Below are 16,607 nucleotides of genomic sequence, written 5' to 3' on the forward strand. Positions count from 1 at the left end.
TCCGAGTCTGGTGCGGAGTTCTTCTGTGCGTGTCGTTTGCACGAATAAATCATGAATGCAGACTCGGATCTGAATATTAGTAGGCTAACGGGCGGAGCTAACTTAGTGCCCGGTAGTACAGCGACGGTCACAGGCACTCGTACTGTGGGGCGGTACCGGAGGAAGAGTGGGACGAGCGTTTGGTGTAGGTTCTTTCAGAACCATCACCTGGTTACAGACGGTCGTTGTCCAGTATGTCTTCTCTGTGCTCCAGTCCGTTTGAAGGCGCACTGACTACAGCTATCCAGGTGAACATGGAGCACACTTCCCATGAACCCTGTCTACCGCCCGAACTTTGGGACAGAGTTATTGATCACCTGCACGATGACAAACTCGTGCTCAAGCGCACCTCCCTCGTCTGCAAGGAATGGACACCATCGAGCCAGTTCCATCTATTTCATGAGATATACTACGACAGACGTCTCTCCATCCTGCAGTTCATTACGATTGCGCCTCACCTCGCCGCCTGCATCAGGTGCTTGACAATCAAAAGCGGGCCGTACTCCATGTCCGAATTACGCGATGTTCTGGACACCATGCCAGGTCTGAAGAAGCTCGGCATACATCATTCCTTCTACCCCCTTGGGCTACCTCCGGCACGCTCTCGTGCTACGCCCATCTCTGAGCTCGAGTTCCGAGACTGCCACCTTCCTCTTGAGTCGTTTCTCAATATCCTGAGCATGTTCACTTCCATCGACAATCTCACACTCTCGTACATCATTTTGTTTCGTGCTGAGGATATCGCGTCGGAGCCCCCGGCCTTCCACACGCTACCGTCGCTTCCCCCCATCCGCAAACTCTCTGCGGTGTATCTCGCGATCAAATACCTCAACATCGTCGTGCAGAACTTGACACCTGTGATGAGTGTGGACACCCTCATTGTCTCCTTGTCTTTCAGGAGATGGGAAGAGGTCGAGCACTTCAGGGAAGTGCTGACGGGATTACGCTCGACGTTGCGGACGTTGGATTTCTCGCCCTGGTTCATAGACAGGAACAACTGGACGGAGACTGTGGTCCAGAGTGCGTCAACATTTCATACTTTGGTATCGGGACTGAGCTTACGTTGATGACCATTTGTTTGTTTTCCAGACCGGGAGTGGAGGCCAGAACAACTGTGGGAGCGGATGGACCTCGGGCAATGCGTCTCGCTCGAGATTCTCAACTTATATCGTGATCGCGCCCAGTCGAACATTGGTGTCATCTTGCAGGTATACCTCGCAGCTTGCAAGTCCGCGCCGCCGAGTCTCCGCACCCTCCACATATACATGCAGGCGTTGCCCACGTCGTACAGCACGCCCCCGGCCGCGGGCTATGACGCGGGCGCGTTTTGGGGTGTCTTGGACACAATGCTGTTGCGTGCACGGCCTGGCTTGACTGTCACTCTCGAGGTGTGTGATACGGCACCCAAGGTGGAGCAGTTCATAGCGTTCGTGGCACGACATCTCCCGGGAGCGGTGGAACAAGAGAGGTTGCGGCTCATGGAGAAGATTTTGATCGGGAGTACAGGGGATTAGTCCCTTTCTTTTCGTTTATTAGATGGTATTTGTGTTGCAGGGCCCTCCGTAGCCCCCCTGTAGGCCCATCCATGGCATCCAATGGTCTGCCAACGCCGGCCCGAGACAGCCCTGCGGTGTCTCAAGTTCACGCATCATGCCTGATCTCATTCTCACTCCTCATCTTTCTGTAATCTGAGCTTAGACTGGGTTGTCACGGTCTCCGACTTATAGTCATAGTACTTATACATTCACACATTTGACAGTTGCGCACCGTAGGCGGCACGACGGTGTGGTCCTAGGTTACCGCACCGTGCCGGTAGTACTGTAGTACCCTTGGTACCTGGCAACGGCGTCATGCTGCCCTACAGACTTGCCAGCACTGTCGGTGTTCCTTCGACCCCAATCCAGTACTTACGTTGCGGCCTGTTGCGACGGTTGCGGAGCTGTCCTTTCAGGATTCAGTGAACGCCTTGACTCCAATTTTCTGCACAAGGACGGTCAGTGATCGCCGGTCTCCATTCAAATAGGCCATGCGTTACCTACGTTATATGAGTCGTTTCGTCGGTCCCGGCCACGTAGGGCAAGCGCGAGAATCTATCATCACCTCCGGCTCGCCGGTTGATCCTCGAGACCTCGATCACTTTCTTCTTGGCGTTCCTTAAAAGCTGTGAGGTGGGGAGAGAAGCCTTACTTGCCCCGGATCTGCACGTCCCTCCCATTTACCCAGTCACTCCTTCTACAAGACATTCGCTTGGGCACCTATTTCAAAATATGAGGACGTTTGCTATGATTGCGGCGCTTGCTGCTGGTAGGTCGTGTCCCTGGCGCCCGCGTGTCTTGTGGCTGACGCGAATGTTGCAGTTGCTGCAGCAGAGACAACTCTCTTCATTCCTGGCTTCGACCCGCAGCAGATAACTGTAGATGTCGAGGGTGTCGACGCTTCGGGGCACACGACCTACCGCTTCGGTCCGGGCGTAACTAGTGGGACGTTTGAGGATGAGCCCGGTATCATCGGTTCAGGTGAGCATGCTTTCAAATGACCTGTTACCTCAGTGAGGGCTCACGAGATACCATCGCAAGCCACGCTCGTCGCGGGGGCTACCGACGCACACCTTGTATGGAACAACCCCGAAGCCGGCATATCCATGTCGGAGGACTGCGGTATCGCCAACGGCATCGCGGTTTGCACAGCCGTCGCAGCTGTCGATGGGGTCATCCAGACAGTCGTCGCGACTGAGACTGCGTCTGGCTTTGTCGTACAAGGGGACGCGGCGGCGGCGACTAATGCTCCTTCAGGGTCCGGCGCGACCCCGACTGCAGGCTCCGCCCTCACTACTGGCCCCTCCGCGACCAGCTCAGCCTCGGGCGCGTCTCCGACCGAGACCGGCAAGGACAACGGTGCAGGTGTGATGGGCTCATCGATGATTCTTTCGTTGGGTGTTGCTGGCGTGGTATCTGCTTTCTTCCTTTGAGGGTTAGGGTGGTCATTAGGTTGTCATGATGTTTGCTTGTTTCCGGGAAATCCTATCTGTCTGCTACATATAGTACGGTCAACGTATCAGTGAAAGACACGATCATGACGATTGTTAAAGGCAGAAACGCGTCCAATGGCTGCCGGAAAGACGGAGCTAGGGGAGAGAATGCACGGAGTCACGGTGTGACAGAGCGCGTTTGGCCTAGAGAGCGCGCCTGACACGCGCCCGCTGTGGCTGGCATCATCATACTCGGGCAACTGACTGCTTCCCCACATCGCTCTCCGCTCCCACCACCATCTCTCATCTCCAAGCACGCAGATATCTACCGGCACCCCTTGTCTTATATTGCGCACTCCAGCGACCCCCAGACACTTCGACAAAGTCCACACTCACCGACTCCCGTTTGCTCCGAGACCCTCGGAAAGCCCCAACCACCGCCCACATGTCACAAGCAGGTCGTGGAGGTGGCGAGTCGTCAAGCAGCGCGATGACGCGGCGCGCAGCTACGACCAGAGCATCCAGGTCGGTTGCGGAGCAGCTGGAGAACACTCTCGCACCTCAGTCCGACACAGAGCGCGGAGGAGGCGTGATGTTCGGTGAGCCTTCAACTCCAAGGAGCAACGTTAGGGTCACGTATGGTGCCAAGCGCAAGTACAAGGATCCTCCGCCCAGGTCTGATGTGGCGAGCGACGCGGGGGGTTCTCTGTCTCGCACTCACACACTCGCGGAGTCTTCTCCAAACAAACTTCCCACCGATGGCGGAGCCTCTTCGAGGCGTGGCGAACGAGGGCGAAGCGGAAGGAGCTCGCGGGCTCGGTCTACATCGCCGGGCTCATCCATAGAGAACAAGTCTCTGGTGTTCTCGGACCCCGAGATCATAGTGCTCGACGATGACCCCGACCCGGTCAAACCGCTGCCTCGCCGCAATACTGTCGGGGCCACGGACAACTCCACCATCAATCCTACAGCTCCCAAGGCAGGGGCGTCGAATGGAAAGAGTCCTAGGAAACGTGCCTTGTCGCTCTCGTCGGCAGGTTCAGACAGTGGAGGAGACCTCACGCCGCTCTCTTCTCCGGAAGTAGTGAAGAAGAAAGTCTTCCCTCCGACCACCAACATCGCACCCCGGCTGGCCCGTCAGTTCCTTCGAGCTCAGACTCAAGCCCAGCTGCCCGCTGTCTCCGAGTTCAAGCAGGCCCCCATCTCTCAGTCCAAGTCTCTCGATAATCTCTTTGCCCCGCTTGATTCAACGGACGACGAGAGTTTCGATGAGGCGGAGACGGGAAGCCTTGTCTGGGTCAGCATTGACCTTCAAGGCAGATTAACAGATTGCGACGAGAAGGGCGAAGAAGACACGCTGTGGTGGCCGGCGAAGGTTGTTATGGACCAATCGTGTAACAGTCTGTGCGGGGCTCACGCGAATATCATGTTGTTTCTAGGTCGAGGTGCCGAAACCGTTAATGCGCGTTCTGCTCCTTGGTGAACCTCCTGGCCCAGAGGGGCAGCGTCGACTGAGCGTCAGTAATCCCTCAGCTTCCAATGTGCGGTCCATGATGCTCGACGGACGTCTCCGCTTCGACGACACGAACTACAGGCCTTCTAGAGGCGACACTATACGTTCCTCTCCCCGGAAGAAGCGCAAGCTGGACATCGAGACTGCCTGGCAGGAGGCTCGCGATGTTATGGTGAAGATGGACGAAGAGAGCGATCACGACCTTCTTGCCACATCGACACGATACGGAACTACGCGGTTCGGCTCACAGAAGAACGGCGAGACGTCCCAGGCAAAGGGGAAGGCCAAGGCCGTCGAGTCTGACCTTGACGATGATTTAAACTTGGACCTTGGCCCATCGCGACCGCAGCGACGGTGGCGAGCACCGTCAGCAAATCCGCTGCTTGAGATCCCCGGAGAGCTGGTGCTGGCCAAGGAGGGAAAGACCCGGACGCAGTACTGGCCTGCGAAGCTGCTCGAGTACATAAGGCCTCTCAAGCAGTCGCAGAAGCCGAAGTACAAGGTCATCTTCTTCGACGGAACGGTGTCGCAGATTGAGGCGGACTGGTTCTGGACCACTTCGGATGATGAGTTCGCAACTTGCAAGGTATGACTTTGCGTCGATATGATGTCTACGAAGCTGACAATCATGACCACGGTGATAGCTTGGGGAGTCCACAGGCAACTACGGTTTAGATCACGACAATGACATACTCGACGAGTTGGAGGGTGCGGAGGACTTTAACCTCCCATTCGCACCCGAAGATGAAGCGACTCTACGCGCACCTAGCCCTCTCCCTGAGCTCCCCGCCCCCAAACCGGAGACGTTCGAATACGACTTGGAGGTTGCAGAGGAGTTCGAATATATTAAGCCGGTATTGGCCGCAGTCCTCGACAACGAGTATGGTCCGGCGAAGGCACGCCACGAGGGGTTCATGCGCGGCGGTGGCGCGAGACGTAAAGTCCTTGACGCCATACCGTTGCGAGGCAGTCTCAGTGCAAAGGAGAAGGAGGAAGTCGCGTACTATGTGCGATCTTGGGCAAGACGACGGGAGAGAAGACGTGAGATGGGCCTGAGCGTTGATTATCCGCGAGACAAGCTCTACCTACCAGCGGATAGTCAGCCGGCGAAGCCGTTGTCGCGGGGACATGTAAGCTGGCGCTGTTTGGCAATGTCTCTATTGGATTCGCTAACGATCTTCTACAGGAGAGCGACAGGGACAGCGTGCTTACGGACATCTCTGCTGTAGAGACTGAGGTATCGGTCATTCACCATTTGTCTAACCTCTTCGCTCAAATTGCCTTTGCAGCTCCTTGTGCTATCTGAAGGGGAAGCCCCGCCATCATCATTTGTCGCGACCGACATCGGAACGGATGTACGTTTTTGACATGATGTATGGCTTGTTCCGTGGTCCGTCCAACTGATGTCAAACATCGTCTAGGACGAGAGGGATCTATCTGTCCGGCAGGATCATCCGGAGCATGAAGTTAGTGTATGCAATAATCGGCTCGGGACTCAGGACGGGAGCTAACCCATGATCTGCAGTATGCCGTTCCTGAAGATGCAATAAATGTCAGCCAAGGAGATACATCATCCGAAGTAGGTGTTATCGCGAAAACTTCCTTCGGTCCGTCTGTCCTGAATGGAGCACGTTCACAGGAAGTCCTTGCGCAGATCAACGGCACGGCTGAAGTAGCTCCGGACAGCAACGAAATAGCAGTCGATGCACCAGCACCTGCAGCTCCGCGCATGTCGTACCACGACCTTGACCCTCTGGAGAAATTAACGGTCAAATTGACTCTATATTTTCCCCGGGATACCCCTTTGCTGATCTTCGCTATTCTTCATATAGTACTGCAACAACGTGCTCCTCCAGGAGGCGATCCTGCAAATTCTCTTGTGGCGCACAGGGCAACGCAAGGAGCTCGGCCTTCTCTCTCCCAGAGAGGAACAACGCCTTCACGGCATAGCCACGGAGGAGGGCGAGAAGACGAACTGGGTGCACGATATCATCCGCATGCGCCAGGCAATGGAGAAGACTATGCTTCCGTCTTCGAAACAGAAGGGCAAGGCGACCAATGCCGCTGGCGGTTCCCGTACCCGTACCCGGAGAGGAGGCACATAAGTCACTATATGTCCAGGATGTTCCTGGGAGTAAGCTCTGAAACATTATCTACCCGTTCTGTGCAGCGGAGCTTTGCTCGAAAACTGACCCTCTGCGTTTTGCCCAGACAACGCTCTATTTGCGGGAGAAGGACAGCGCTTACGGTACCACGTACACGGGTGCACGGCCAGTGCCTGTTGCTGTCGCCGAGCCTCAGCACGTTTGCGCAACATGCTTCTAGGATGGAACTGGAACTCTATACTCAGGACCCAGGGGAAATTCTCTGCCCTCACTATCCGCTATCTGATATGTTGTCGATATCACTGCAATGCGAATTTGGTGCTCAAGCTAGCTCCGTGTCAAGTGCCAATACATCCGGGACGAGAGGGTTCGAGAGAAGCCGCGAAGAGTGCTTAACAGTAGCCAACTCAAATCTGTCTGTCTAAGATGGCCCTCGAACGCTATCTGTTACGACATGGTGCATGCGTGCGGCCATGACCGATGCTTGAACTGAATACGGCCCAAGCCACGGGGAGCGGGACGCCGCTATCTTGTGCGTGAGGGTGTACGGCCTTCAGGGCATTCTTGTGCGATGTGCCTATTCTGAGCACTGCGCAGTGCGAGCGGCGAGCACGCATCGGTCGAAAGCGTGTGCTAGTAGCACATAACCAACGTCTTCTTCTGGCATTCCGGAAGAGCCCCATTTGCACCCGAGAGCGACCTTGCATGTTTTCGTAGCTGGTGTGTGCTTGACACGCTTCCCGGGCACCGTCTTCTCGTTACGATCTGCAGCCGTTTCCTGGCGCATCGTCTGCCGTGCTCGAGAGCTGAGATCCGCGACGGTGTGGTTTCTCACGTCCTCCACGCCCTGCACTAGCTTCGGCTTCGTGAGCATATGCTCCTACACGCCACTGCGAAGATGTTGACATTTGCTGACAGCGTCAGTGTGGGGGCGCGTGGTGCATGTCTGAAAGAAGAGGTCATGAATCATGTCAGCAAGCTCGATGGACTTGATGAATGTGGGGACGGTATTCCGTTACGGCGTGCGGGTGCTTTGGTCGTTGCTAGGCACCCGTAGCACGGGTTCCAAAGGCGTGGTTCAGTTGCATTGGCGAATGGAGCAACAGACCGACCGGAACTTGAGGTGAGCTCTCCGTTCGAAAGTTCACACATCAAGTCGGACCAGCATGTTGCGGACGGAAGAGGGATAAGACAGACAGAATATGCAGAATGTATCCCATTAGAAGCTTAAGTCGTACACTACGTCATCGTTGCAACATGTCCGGGTCCGTGGCAATAAGATATGAGGGGCATGGGTACGTAGCACAAAGGTATCACTCGTCGTCGCGATGGGACCCGGACTGACTGTGGTAACTGCCGTTCAATGTCCGCGAGACAGCCTGTCGGGGAGCTAGTGAAGAGAGGTTAATGTGAGAGGAGTTTCGGGAGCGCGACTGGAGCGAAGATACGCTTCCGTTCGACATGAAGCTGCCATCGGCGAGCCGCGGGGAGCTAGGCACAAACGACGTGGCCGTGCCATTGGGCTCGTCCTGCACAGCTAGGCCGTTCTGCCCTTTCGGCATGGGAGGGAAAGAGAACGAACGCAGCGGAGAGACTCGCGAGGGTGAATATTGCCCTGACCGTAGAGACGACTCTCTGCTGATGGAAATGGGGGATGGACGTGACGCACGAAGGCCGAGGGACGATGACAGGCGGGTGAACGGAATGGTCAACGTTGACATTCGGAGAGGCGAGGACGGCGGCGCACCGCCTGTGAGTGACAGTCCTTCCTCCATCATATAACCCTCCGAGAGGTATGTACGGTCGCGCTTGTTGACGAACCGTCGGACGGTGCTTCTAATGCGATGGCGCATACGATAGAATGCCGCCGCGCAGAAGGCACAGATGAACAGATAGAAGGCGAAGGCGATGGGGGAGAACCCAAGGGAATGTCGAGTCAGCGAGTGGGGCAGGTGGTTCGATATTTTGTCCTCGAACGCATCGAAGTCGATGAACGGTGGGCGAATGGGCTTGATGGGAGACGTAGAGAGGTCAGGAATGTCATCGAGGGGGTCGACAATTGGGCGCGCCTGCGCAGATGCAGCAGGGACTTCCCTGCTCGCCTCCAGGACCATCTTTCCAAGAGTCCAGCTGATCGCGATATCCCCCACACTGTCCATCGATTGAAAAGACGGCCGACCGAGACCCTTCGTCTGTGCCTGGGCTGCGACCTTCTCTCCGCTCGTCGTTGAATTTCCTTCCGGGTCGACGATGCGGGGCATCCCTATCCCCTCATGGAGGACGTTGACGATCCAGGCGGCCTTAAAGCACTGCATTTGCAGCCGCGGGATCTCCACGTCCAGCCCCCACTTGCCCGTATCAACCACGACTCCGTCCTGCTCGACCTCGCCATCGCCGCCGAGGTGACCCTTCTGGCGCGTCTCCTCGTGTGCCCTGAGGATAGCGGTCCAGTCCTTCGCACAGAACTCCGAGGCCGCACGCTCGTATTCCACGAAATCGTACGGGCCGCCTAGTCCGAAGCTCTGTTCGGACGAGTACCAGTACTCCGATACGCCGATGAAATGCGACACATTGAAATCTATCGGCGGGACGTACACGCCATTGAAGAGGCAGTGCGAGTCTGGACAAGGTGCATCCTTATTCAGGAGTGGGAGTGTTCGTTCCAAACACTGCTCCCAGGAGCCCGTCCCGACGAATTTGTGCGGAGTTTTGGCGTGCGGAGAGGCGGCGTCTGGTTGGACAGGAGTGTTGGTGATAATGAGGTCTTTGGGAAGACAAGGGTCGTCGATGTGTTCCTCCGCGTCGGTCGAGAGCGTCCGACCGGCCTCGTACGCGTTGATGAGCTGCCCGACATAGCGTTCCCGTGCCTGGTTCGTCCCATAGCCAAGCCAAGTCGTCACGAAGACTTTATGGTTTATGTCGTGACCGTCTAATAGACGTAATCTAACGTCTATGAGGTTCTGTGCCCGCTCCTGCTCCTGCTTGCTCGGCTCAAATGCGATCTGAGTAGACGCACCGCCCATGTCCAGAAAGCCGTAGGTTAGGCGGGTGTCGTCCGAGCCCCTGAACCCATCCATCAGGTAGTTGACAGCTACCCATCCGAACAAGCCCTCTTCTTCACCCGTGATAATGCGAACGCTTGAGCCGCAGGGCCCGGCGGCCGAGGGTTCGTCAATCTTGAAGTACGAGTGAAGCTTGAGGAAGTGGCAAGTGGTCTGGAGAACTTCGGCTTGCTTCTCTGGAGTAAGGAGGCGCATGCCTGCGGTCGCGAGGAGGAAAAGAGGGGTCTCGGGCTGCAGAGACGGCGGTATGTGCGTTCTCGCATGCTCGAGAAGGGGCACAAGGTAGGGGCCAATACCGTCCGGGTCGTCTCCGAACGTCGAGAGTCCTAGAACATTGCATTGTCATGAGTATGGAGCCGACAAACATCCCAACAACTGCACGCACCTGGTTCTACCTTGATCGACCACTCCTCTCCGTTCTCCGTGCCCTTACCAACATGGGGTAGACTGCGCAGGGCATCCGGGCCTTGTTCCTGACGCACAGTCCGCGCATCCTTCCAGCTATAGATTTGAAGTCGCGAACCCGACGAGCCTGCGTCTATAACGATTCCGAAACGACGCGAGGCAAACCATGGATCGACAACCGTAGGCGGGGGCATTGGCAAGCATCAGCAGAAGATATGAGACGCTTAGACAATCATGCAAGATGTCGTCGTCGAAGACAATAAATGAAAGCCGAAAGCCGTCAAGGTCGTTGCGGTGAGGGGTCGGTGTCGCCGTGCATGTACAAAGTTCGAGGCAGAGATCGTTGTTGGCTGTTGCGCTCACGAACAACCGCGGCGGAGCCATTTACCGCCGGCGCGGTTTGCCCGCTGTGGCTGAAGATCTTCTCTACGCTCCTCTCCTACTCAACTCCCACGTCGCGCAACTGCTCTACGCACAAAAAAGGTCCCGAGACCTCTCTGCTATCGCTCTCTCTGCTTGGGATATCCACGAGTGTGGAAGATTGTATTGGGACGTCGAGGGGAAGGACCCATGGTGCAACGGACGAGGACAGAAGGTGCGAGATCCCTTCAGTCTGGACTGCATGACCACTTTGTTCACAGCGACACAGGGCCATCGCAGGCCGAAACTCTACTACGAGTGACATCTGGGATTGCTGCAGAACTCATCAAAGCGCACGATGCAAACCAAACGGTGTCTTTGAACGAGCTTCGAGCCAAAATGAGCAAGAAGTATGGCTTCGGAGGAGTACCGAGATTGGTGGACATCATCAGTGCGATCCCGGATGATTACAAGAAGGCACTCCTTCCAAAGCTCCGAGCACGACCTATCCGCACGGCCAGTGGGGTAAGCATATTGGAAGCGTATGTGATGGGCACGCTGACAGATGCGTAAGATCGCTGTGGTAGCTGTCATGTGCAAACCTCATCGGTGTCCGCACATTGCCATGACGGGAAACATCTGCGTGTATGGTGGAACAAACCATTGCAATGGAAGTGGCCGCTAATGATAATCGCAGGTACTGCCCAGGTGGACCAGACTCGGACTTCGATTATAGTACGCAGAGCTATACCGGCTACGAGCCAACAAGCATGCGAGCTATCCGTGCACGGTATGATCCCTACGAGCAGACACGGGGTCGTGTGGAACAGCTCAAAAGTCTTGGTCACAATGTCGACAAGGTGCCGTGATCTTCCCTACGTCGTTTAGGCCCGACTCAATGGCCTGTCAGGTTGAGTTCATCATCATGGGAGGCACGTTCATGAGCATGTCAGAAGACTACAGGAATACGTTCATTGCCCAACTCCACAACGCATTGTCCGGCTTTACCGGACTGGATGTCGACGAAGCAGTCCGGTGCGTACCGCATGTGTTGCCTTTCTTGACAGTTGACTGGACTGCTCATCCACCGATCTTCTCAGTTACTCGGAATTAAGCAAGTCGAAGGCGATAGGCATTACGATAGAGACGCGGCCTGATTACTGCTTGCGGCCCCACCTCAGGTAATGCTATACGTTATAATCCATCGATAACAGTCAGACTCATGCCTGCCAACAGTCAGATGCTACGGTACGGCTGCACTCGCCTCGAGATCGGCGTACAATCAGTGTACGAGGACGTTGCGCGTGATACGAACCGCGGCCACACCGTTCGTGCGGTGTCGGAGTCATTCCACCTGGCGAAAGACGCAGGGTTCAAGGTGGTGGCACACATGATGCCCGACCTCCCTAACGTCGGCGTTGAGCGTGACCTCGAGCAATTCAAGGAGTACTTCGAGAACCCCGCATTCCGAAGTGACGGGCTCAAGATCTACCCGACCCTTGTGATTAGAGGGACGGGCTTGTACGAACTCTGGCGCACAGGCCGTTACAAGAACTACACGCCGAATGTTCTCGTTGACGTCGTTGCACGGATTCTAGCGCTGGTGCCTCCATGGACACGCGTGTATCGGGTGCAAAGGTGCGAGGATTCCAGCTCGGAGACCGGATTGGGAATTGATAGACTCCCGTCTGTTGACCCGGAACAGAGACATTCCTCTTCCGCTAGTCACAAGTGGATGCGAGAATTCGGGCAACCTGCGCGAGCTAGCGTTAAATCGCATGAAGGACTTCGGTGCGGAATGCCGCGACGTGCGCTTCCGTGAAGTAGGGGTACGTAGTGCTCTAACCTCTTCGCGTCTGGCTGGTCGTTCTGACTCCTGACCCGCATGCTTATTCACGCTACTCCCCATTCTGCTGCCGCAATCAACACGTTCACCGCGTACAATCCACTAATCGCACTCTTTCGCCCAAACTCAATCGGTTAATCTCAATGCTTCGTCCATCGCGCAATCATGCCATGCGTCGTGTACTCCTGCGTCCGTGTACGTGTTGTTGGATGGGCAGATCCACGAGATCCACCACAAGGTCCGTCCGGAGTCCGTCGAACTCCTTCGACGCGATTATACCGCGAACGGAGGTTGGGAGACCTTCCTATCATACGAGGATCCGGAGCGCGATATCCTGATCGGCCTCCTTCGCTTGAGGAAGTGTTCTGACGAAGGCACGTTCCGGCCGGAGCTGGTGCGGCGAGAGGAGGGTGGATGCAGTATTGTTAGAGAGCTGCATGTGTACGGCACGGCCGTGCCAGTACACGGGCGCGATCCTACAAAGTTCCAGCATCAGGTAAGTGGCCATCGCCGAGGGCAGATCCGTCCGTTTCAAACTGAATCTGCGCGACGGAGTCCGAGGGTGCTAAACTCGTTTCTTTCGGCAGGGCTTCGGGACGCTGTTAATGGAGGAGGCAGAGAGGATTGCGCGTGAGGAGCACGGGAGTGTGAAGCTCGCGGTCATTTCGGGTATGTTGCCTTCTATTCTTGCTGTCACCTTGGGACTAACAGGTTATTCCAGGTGTCGGAACCCGAGACTACTATCGCCGGCTAGGATATGAGCTCGATGGGCCATACATGAGCAAGTCTTTGTTGTGATTCCATTACACGGCTCCTGTAGTACTACACATGTATTGTATTGGTATCACGCTTCCCGTTCAATGTATCCGTAATAGTCATCAGTACGGAGAACGGGGGTGTGGTTAGAGCGGGCATAAGTGTACATGCAACGTCCATCGTCCATCATGCATCCTGGTCGCCCAACACGAACGTCTGGAAGTTCGGAAACACGAGCTCCTCCTCGACGGTCTTCCGGATCACGTCCTGGATGAACCGCTCTACGCGCGTGACGTTCTTCAGAACGTGCTTGTCTGCCTGCCCGATCTCGCTCTCGATGTAGATCGTCGGGAGGAGGCGCTGTCCAATGGGCAGCGGCTTGCCCGCCCTCGCCCCGCCGTTCCCCGCAGCGGACCCGGGCGTCTCGTCCTCCGTTTCGACCGGGGTACCCCCCGACGACGGCGTGTCACGCTTAGGGCGGTCGCACCCCAGCGGGCCATACGGGTCAAGCTCGTCGACGATGCAGAGGTGCACCCTCTTCCGCTCGCCCTCGTACGCAACGACGACTTCGCCGTTGAAGAGGAGGCCGGTCACAGAGAGCTTGATCGGGAGGGACATGAACATCGGAGAGGGATAGTTGATGAGTAGGGAGGTTGTCAGCGTGAGCCGAAGATTCGAGTGCCATGTTATGTGCAGGTGAAGTTGGAGGTCGGGCTGCTGAGGTGGTTTGGACGCCGGAGGCTCGGGGTCGCTGGATGGTGGGGACTCGGACGGAAGCGGTTCCTGGGAGACAGTGCGCTCGACCATCGGAGGTGTGCGGCTGGCATTGATAGATGCCGGAGCAGCAGCAGAAATCGCAGACATGGCGGAGAGGTATAGTGACGGGGAGGGATATGAAGGCCGGAGGTCGGCCAGGTTCGCGAATGCGGGGCTCCAGATGTCGCGCGGCGAGCGGAGGAATGGCGTCGAATGTAGCATGTCCATGCCCATTCCCATCCCACCTAACCCTGGGTTCATGCCGTAGCGCATGTGTGGAGGGAGGAGATGATATGCAGGCCCGTCCTCACCGATGCCTTTCCCCCGCACCGCCTTGCGCGAGACCCATTCGAAGCCGTCGTCATCGTCAGAAAACTCGGCTACCTTGACCGGCGGGCCATGTTCCCCATTCTCGTCCTCTTCGTCGTCCTCCAGGAAGTCCCTGTAGATATCCCGTAGGTCGACGAGCTCTACGTCAGGTGCAGTAGCCCCGAAGTCGAACGACGTGACCTCGATGGGCCCAATGAACGACGGCCGTGCTGTGCTGGCAAGTTGTCGGTTTATGAGGTCCACAAGAGTAGAGGCCAACGAGGAGTCGAGTCTATTCCATTCGAGGTCTATAGACATGGTCGCGCCGTGTGGCAAGCTCTGTGCGAGAAAGTCGGAGTAGCGGAACAATGAAGCGCTCATGACAAGATCGGCACCGCGTTTTCATATGCAAGTTCGCCGACGCCGTTGCTCGTTGGGTATGAGACGGGCGGCGGGCGCAGACACACCGGACAACAAACAAGCAAAAGGCGAACGGCATTATACAGGAAAGCCAACTATCGTAAGTACTCTAGGCGCGAGGTATCCGTACCGAATAACGTGTACTGGATCTCGTAATGAAAGGCAGTGTCTACGGTGCCGGCAAGATTCTCTGCAGGTGGGGGGTATCGTGTGCGAACTCGTGAGCTAGTAGAGAGCTAGGCTGGTCGTATACAATAAGGCATTACTTCCGCCGTCCATCACTGTGCGTACCGGTACTATGCGAAGGGGCGGCATGAGGAGGGTAGGGTGGTGTGGGGATCGGGGATGGCGTCCGCGACGGGAAAGGCGAGCCGTACGGTGCGCTAAGATAGCGCGCAGTGTCCAAGGTCTCACCAAAGTAACCGGTACTGCTCTCCGGTTTGTCGGCGTTGGTCATTCCGAGTGCGGTGGCAAAGGCCCGAGGGCTGCCGAAGGGCGATGACTTCTTCTTCTCGGACGGGAATTGCCCGAGGATCGGCGCGTCGGGGCTGACGGGGGTACCGGGGAACGACGGAGGGGCAGCCTTGCTTCCAGGGATAACGCTTGTAATCGCTACAAGCTCCTTGCCTGGAGGCTGGTTGTACATCCACGTAGCGACGAGCACGACGGACGAACCGATGACGAAGGTTGGTGTGATATGGAAGCCGAAGAGGACAACCGAAGCGAGGAAGGAGAGGACGATGGACAAACTTGTCGCAAAACCCTTCAGGATGTTGTCGGAGTACTTGATGACGATGGCCGTTATCAGACCACCGAGGACCTGGATGGTGACCGTAGCCCAAGCCCAACCTCCGAAATTCCGGAGCATGTTGGCCCAAAGGCCGCCATGAGCAGGGTGGTATGGCTCGAAAAAGATGGGGAAGATGGCCGGGGGAAGCGAAAATAAGGATAGTTGCACGTTGCGGACCCAAAGATCCGCTTTCGAGTTTTTGAGCACCATCTCGAAATATACGCCAGCGAGTCCGGACGTGAAGCAAGCCGCGGTGACTGCACCGAACCCCTTGAGCGGACTCATGATATGGATGTGCAGCGGGGCGGAGTCGTGCGCACTGCCGACGGGAGTATTCGCGGGTACGTGCCGGGTGCTGGCGGTCTGGAGTTGAACAATGCCGACTCCGATGGCCAAGAAAAAGAGGGAGATCCATTTGGACGAAGAGAGCTTCTTCCGAAGGAGGGCGACAGAAAAGGCGGCAGTGGTAAGGATCTTCATCTGATATGTGACCTGGAAGGTGGCGACGGGCAAGTTACTGATTGCCACGAACTGGAGCGAGTTCTGGATGACATAGAGCAGCGCAGGGATGGAAAGTTTCCAGCAGTCTACGCTGAAGACCTCCTGGCAAACCCGCCGAAACGCGAAGAACCAGCCTGCCACGCCGAGTCCAGGGGCGTCGGACGCGTACGCTATGCGCAGGAATGCGATCACGAATGATATCGAACCTTTGAGCATCTCGTTCAGGAGGACCGCGGTTGCTGGCGAGTACGACTGTGCAGCGGGTGTGGACACTCGCGAATAGTGCATGACGATCGACAGGGCCGCATTCTGTACCGCAAGCGTGACCAACCTGTGGGATGACGGAGATAACGGCGCTTTGAGGCCTGCCAGCATAATAGAAGGTGTGCAATCACTTACGAGACGTATTTCAACGGCAAACCGCACACCGTCGGACCGCTCTCCGACCCGGTCCCATTCCCCGTAGCACTCAAAGGCGACTTGATTGACGGCAATGTCGCGGGCTCGAGAGGTAACAGTGTGGGCGTCAGCCGTGGACTTGCGCGTGACGACGGAGAGCCGGGAGCATCGTCAAGGGAGATGCTGGACGCTGTCGAGGTTCGCACCGTCGGGTATGGTCTATGGTAGACGTCCGAGACTGGGGTTGAGGGGGCCGACGTGCCGAGGGTAGATGGCCGTCGCGGTAGGGATGAATATGCAGCCATGTGTGATCCAAGAGAGCCGGGCGCGGGCAGCGACGGCAAGGAGTGCGGGGGCTGACCAGCTATGCCGGACAGC

General features: G+C 56.6%; 7 protein-coding genes across 7 annotated transcripts; 4 read left to right on the top strand and 3 right to left on the bottom strand.

Annotated features, from left to right (window-relative positions):
- The first annotated feature begins 206 nt into the window (after positions 1-206).
- Positions 207-1,816, top strand: L226DRAFT_609356 (uncharacterized protein). Its single transcript, XM_067686048.1, has 3 exons — positions 207-231; positions 288-1,059; positions 1,129-1,816. The coding sequence occupies exons 2-3, from the start codon at positions 294-296 to the stop codon at positions 1,551-1,553; spliced, it is 1,191 nt and encodes a 396-aa protein (XP_067541033.1). The 5' UTR covers positions 207-231; positions 288-293; the 3' UTR covers positions 1,554-1,816.
- Positions 1,817-2,120: 304 nt separating this feature from the next.
- On the top strand, positions 2,121-3,131 carry L226DRAFT_479272 (uncharacterized protein). Its single transcript, XM_067676842.1, has 3 exons — positions 2,121-2,343; positions 2,397-2,555; positions 2,616-3,131. Exons 1-3 carry the CDS (start codon positions 2,307-2,309, stop codon positions 3,005-3,007), a joined length of 588 nt encoding a protein of 195 aa, XP_067541034.1. The 5' UTR covers positions 2,121-2,306; the 3' UTR covers positions 3,008-3,131.
- A 321-nt stretch (positions 3,132-3,452) lies between these two features.
- On the top strand, positions 3,453-6,954 carry L226DRAFT_500995 (uncharacterized protein; the record flags this gene model as incomplete). The annotated part of the gene is made up of 10 exons (XM_067677806.1): positions 3,453-4,385; positions 4,447-5,106; positions 5,165-5,650; positions 5,707-5,757; positions 5,810-5,875; positions 5,942-5,992; positions 6,046-6,099; positions 6,160-6,288; positions 6,353-6,654; positions 6,732-6,954. 9 exons carry the CDS (start codon positions 3,453-3,455, stop codon positions 6,623-6,625), a joined length of 2,703 nt encoding a protein of 900 aa, XP_067541035.1. The 3' UTR covers positions 6,626-6,654; positions 6,732-6,954.
- Positions 6,955-7,791: 837 nt separating this feature from the next.
- L226DRAFT_500997 (uncharacterized protein) lies at positions 7,792-10,530 on the bottom strand. Its single transcript, XM_067677807.1, has 2 exons — positions 10,073-10,530; positions 7,792-10,013 (listed from the first exon to the last, which is right to left on the bottom strand). Exons 1-2 carry the CDS (start codon positions 10,284-10,286, stop codon positions 7,939-7,941), a joined length of 2,289 nt encoding a protein of 762 aa, XP_067541036.1. The 5' UTR covers positions 10,287-10,530; the 3' UTR covers positions 7,792-7,938.
- Positions 10,531-10,550: 20 nt separating this feature from the next.
- Positions 10,551-13,229, top strand: L226DRAFT_530626 (histone acetyltransferase ELP3). The gene is made up of 11 exons (XM_067679899.1): positions 10,551-10,687; positions 10,742-10,977; positions 11,027-11,097; positions 11,150-11,312; positions 11,363-11,487; positions 11,553-11,633; positions 11,689-12,090; positions 12,158-12,281; positions 12,516-12,794; positions 12,886-12,967; positions 13,020-13,229. The coding sequence occupies exons 1-11, from the start codon at positions 10,663-10,665 to the stop codon at positions 13,094-13,096; spliced, it is 1,665 nt and encodes a 554-aa protein (XP_067541037.1). The 5' UTR covers positions 10,551-10,662; the 3' UTR covers positions 13,097-13,229.
- An 11-nt stretch (positions 13,230-13,240) lies between these two features.
- On the bottom strand, positions 13,241-14,437 carry L226DRAFT_454368 (uncharacterized protein; the record flags this gene model as incomplete). Its single annotated transcript, XM_067675177.1, has 2 exons — positions 13,241-13,805; positions 13,917-14,437. 2 exons carry the CDS (start codon positions 14,435-14,437, stop codon positions 13,241-13,243), a joined length of 1,086 nt encoding a protein of 361 aa, XP_067541038.1.
- A 364-nt stretch (positions 14,438-14,801) lies between these two features.
- On the bottom strand, positions 14,802-16,534 carry L226DRAFT_453836 (uncharacterized protein; the record flags this gene model as incomplete). Its single annotated transcript, XM_067675153.1, has 2 exons — positions 14,802-16,161; positions 16,230-16,534. 2 exons carry the CDS (start codon positions 16,532-16,534, stop codon positions 14,802-14,804), a joined length of 1,665 nt encoding a protein of 554 aa, XP_067541039.1.
- Positions 16,535-16,607: the final 73 nt, after the last annotated feature.

This window comes from Lentinus tigrinus (genome assembly GCF_003813185.1).
Source record: "Lentinus tigrinus ALCF2SS1-7 unplaced genomic scaffold L226scaffold_3, whole genome shotgun sequence".
NCBI classification, from domain to species: domain Eukaryota; kingdom Fungi; phylum Basidiomycota; class Agaricomycetes; order Polyporales; family Polyporaceae; genus Lentinus; species Lentinus tigrinus.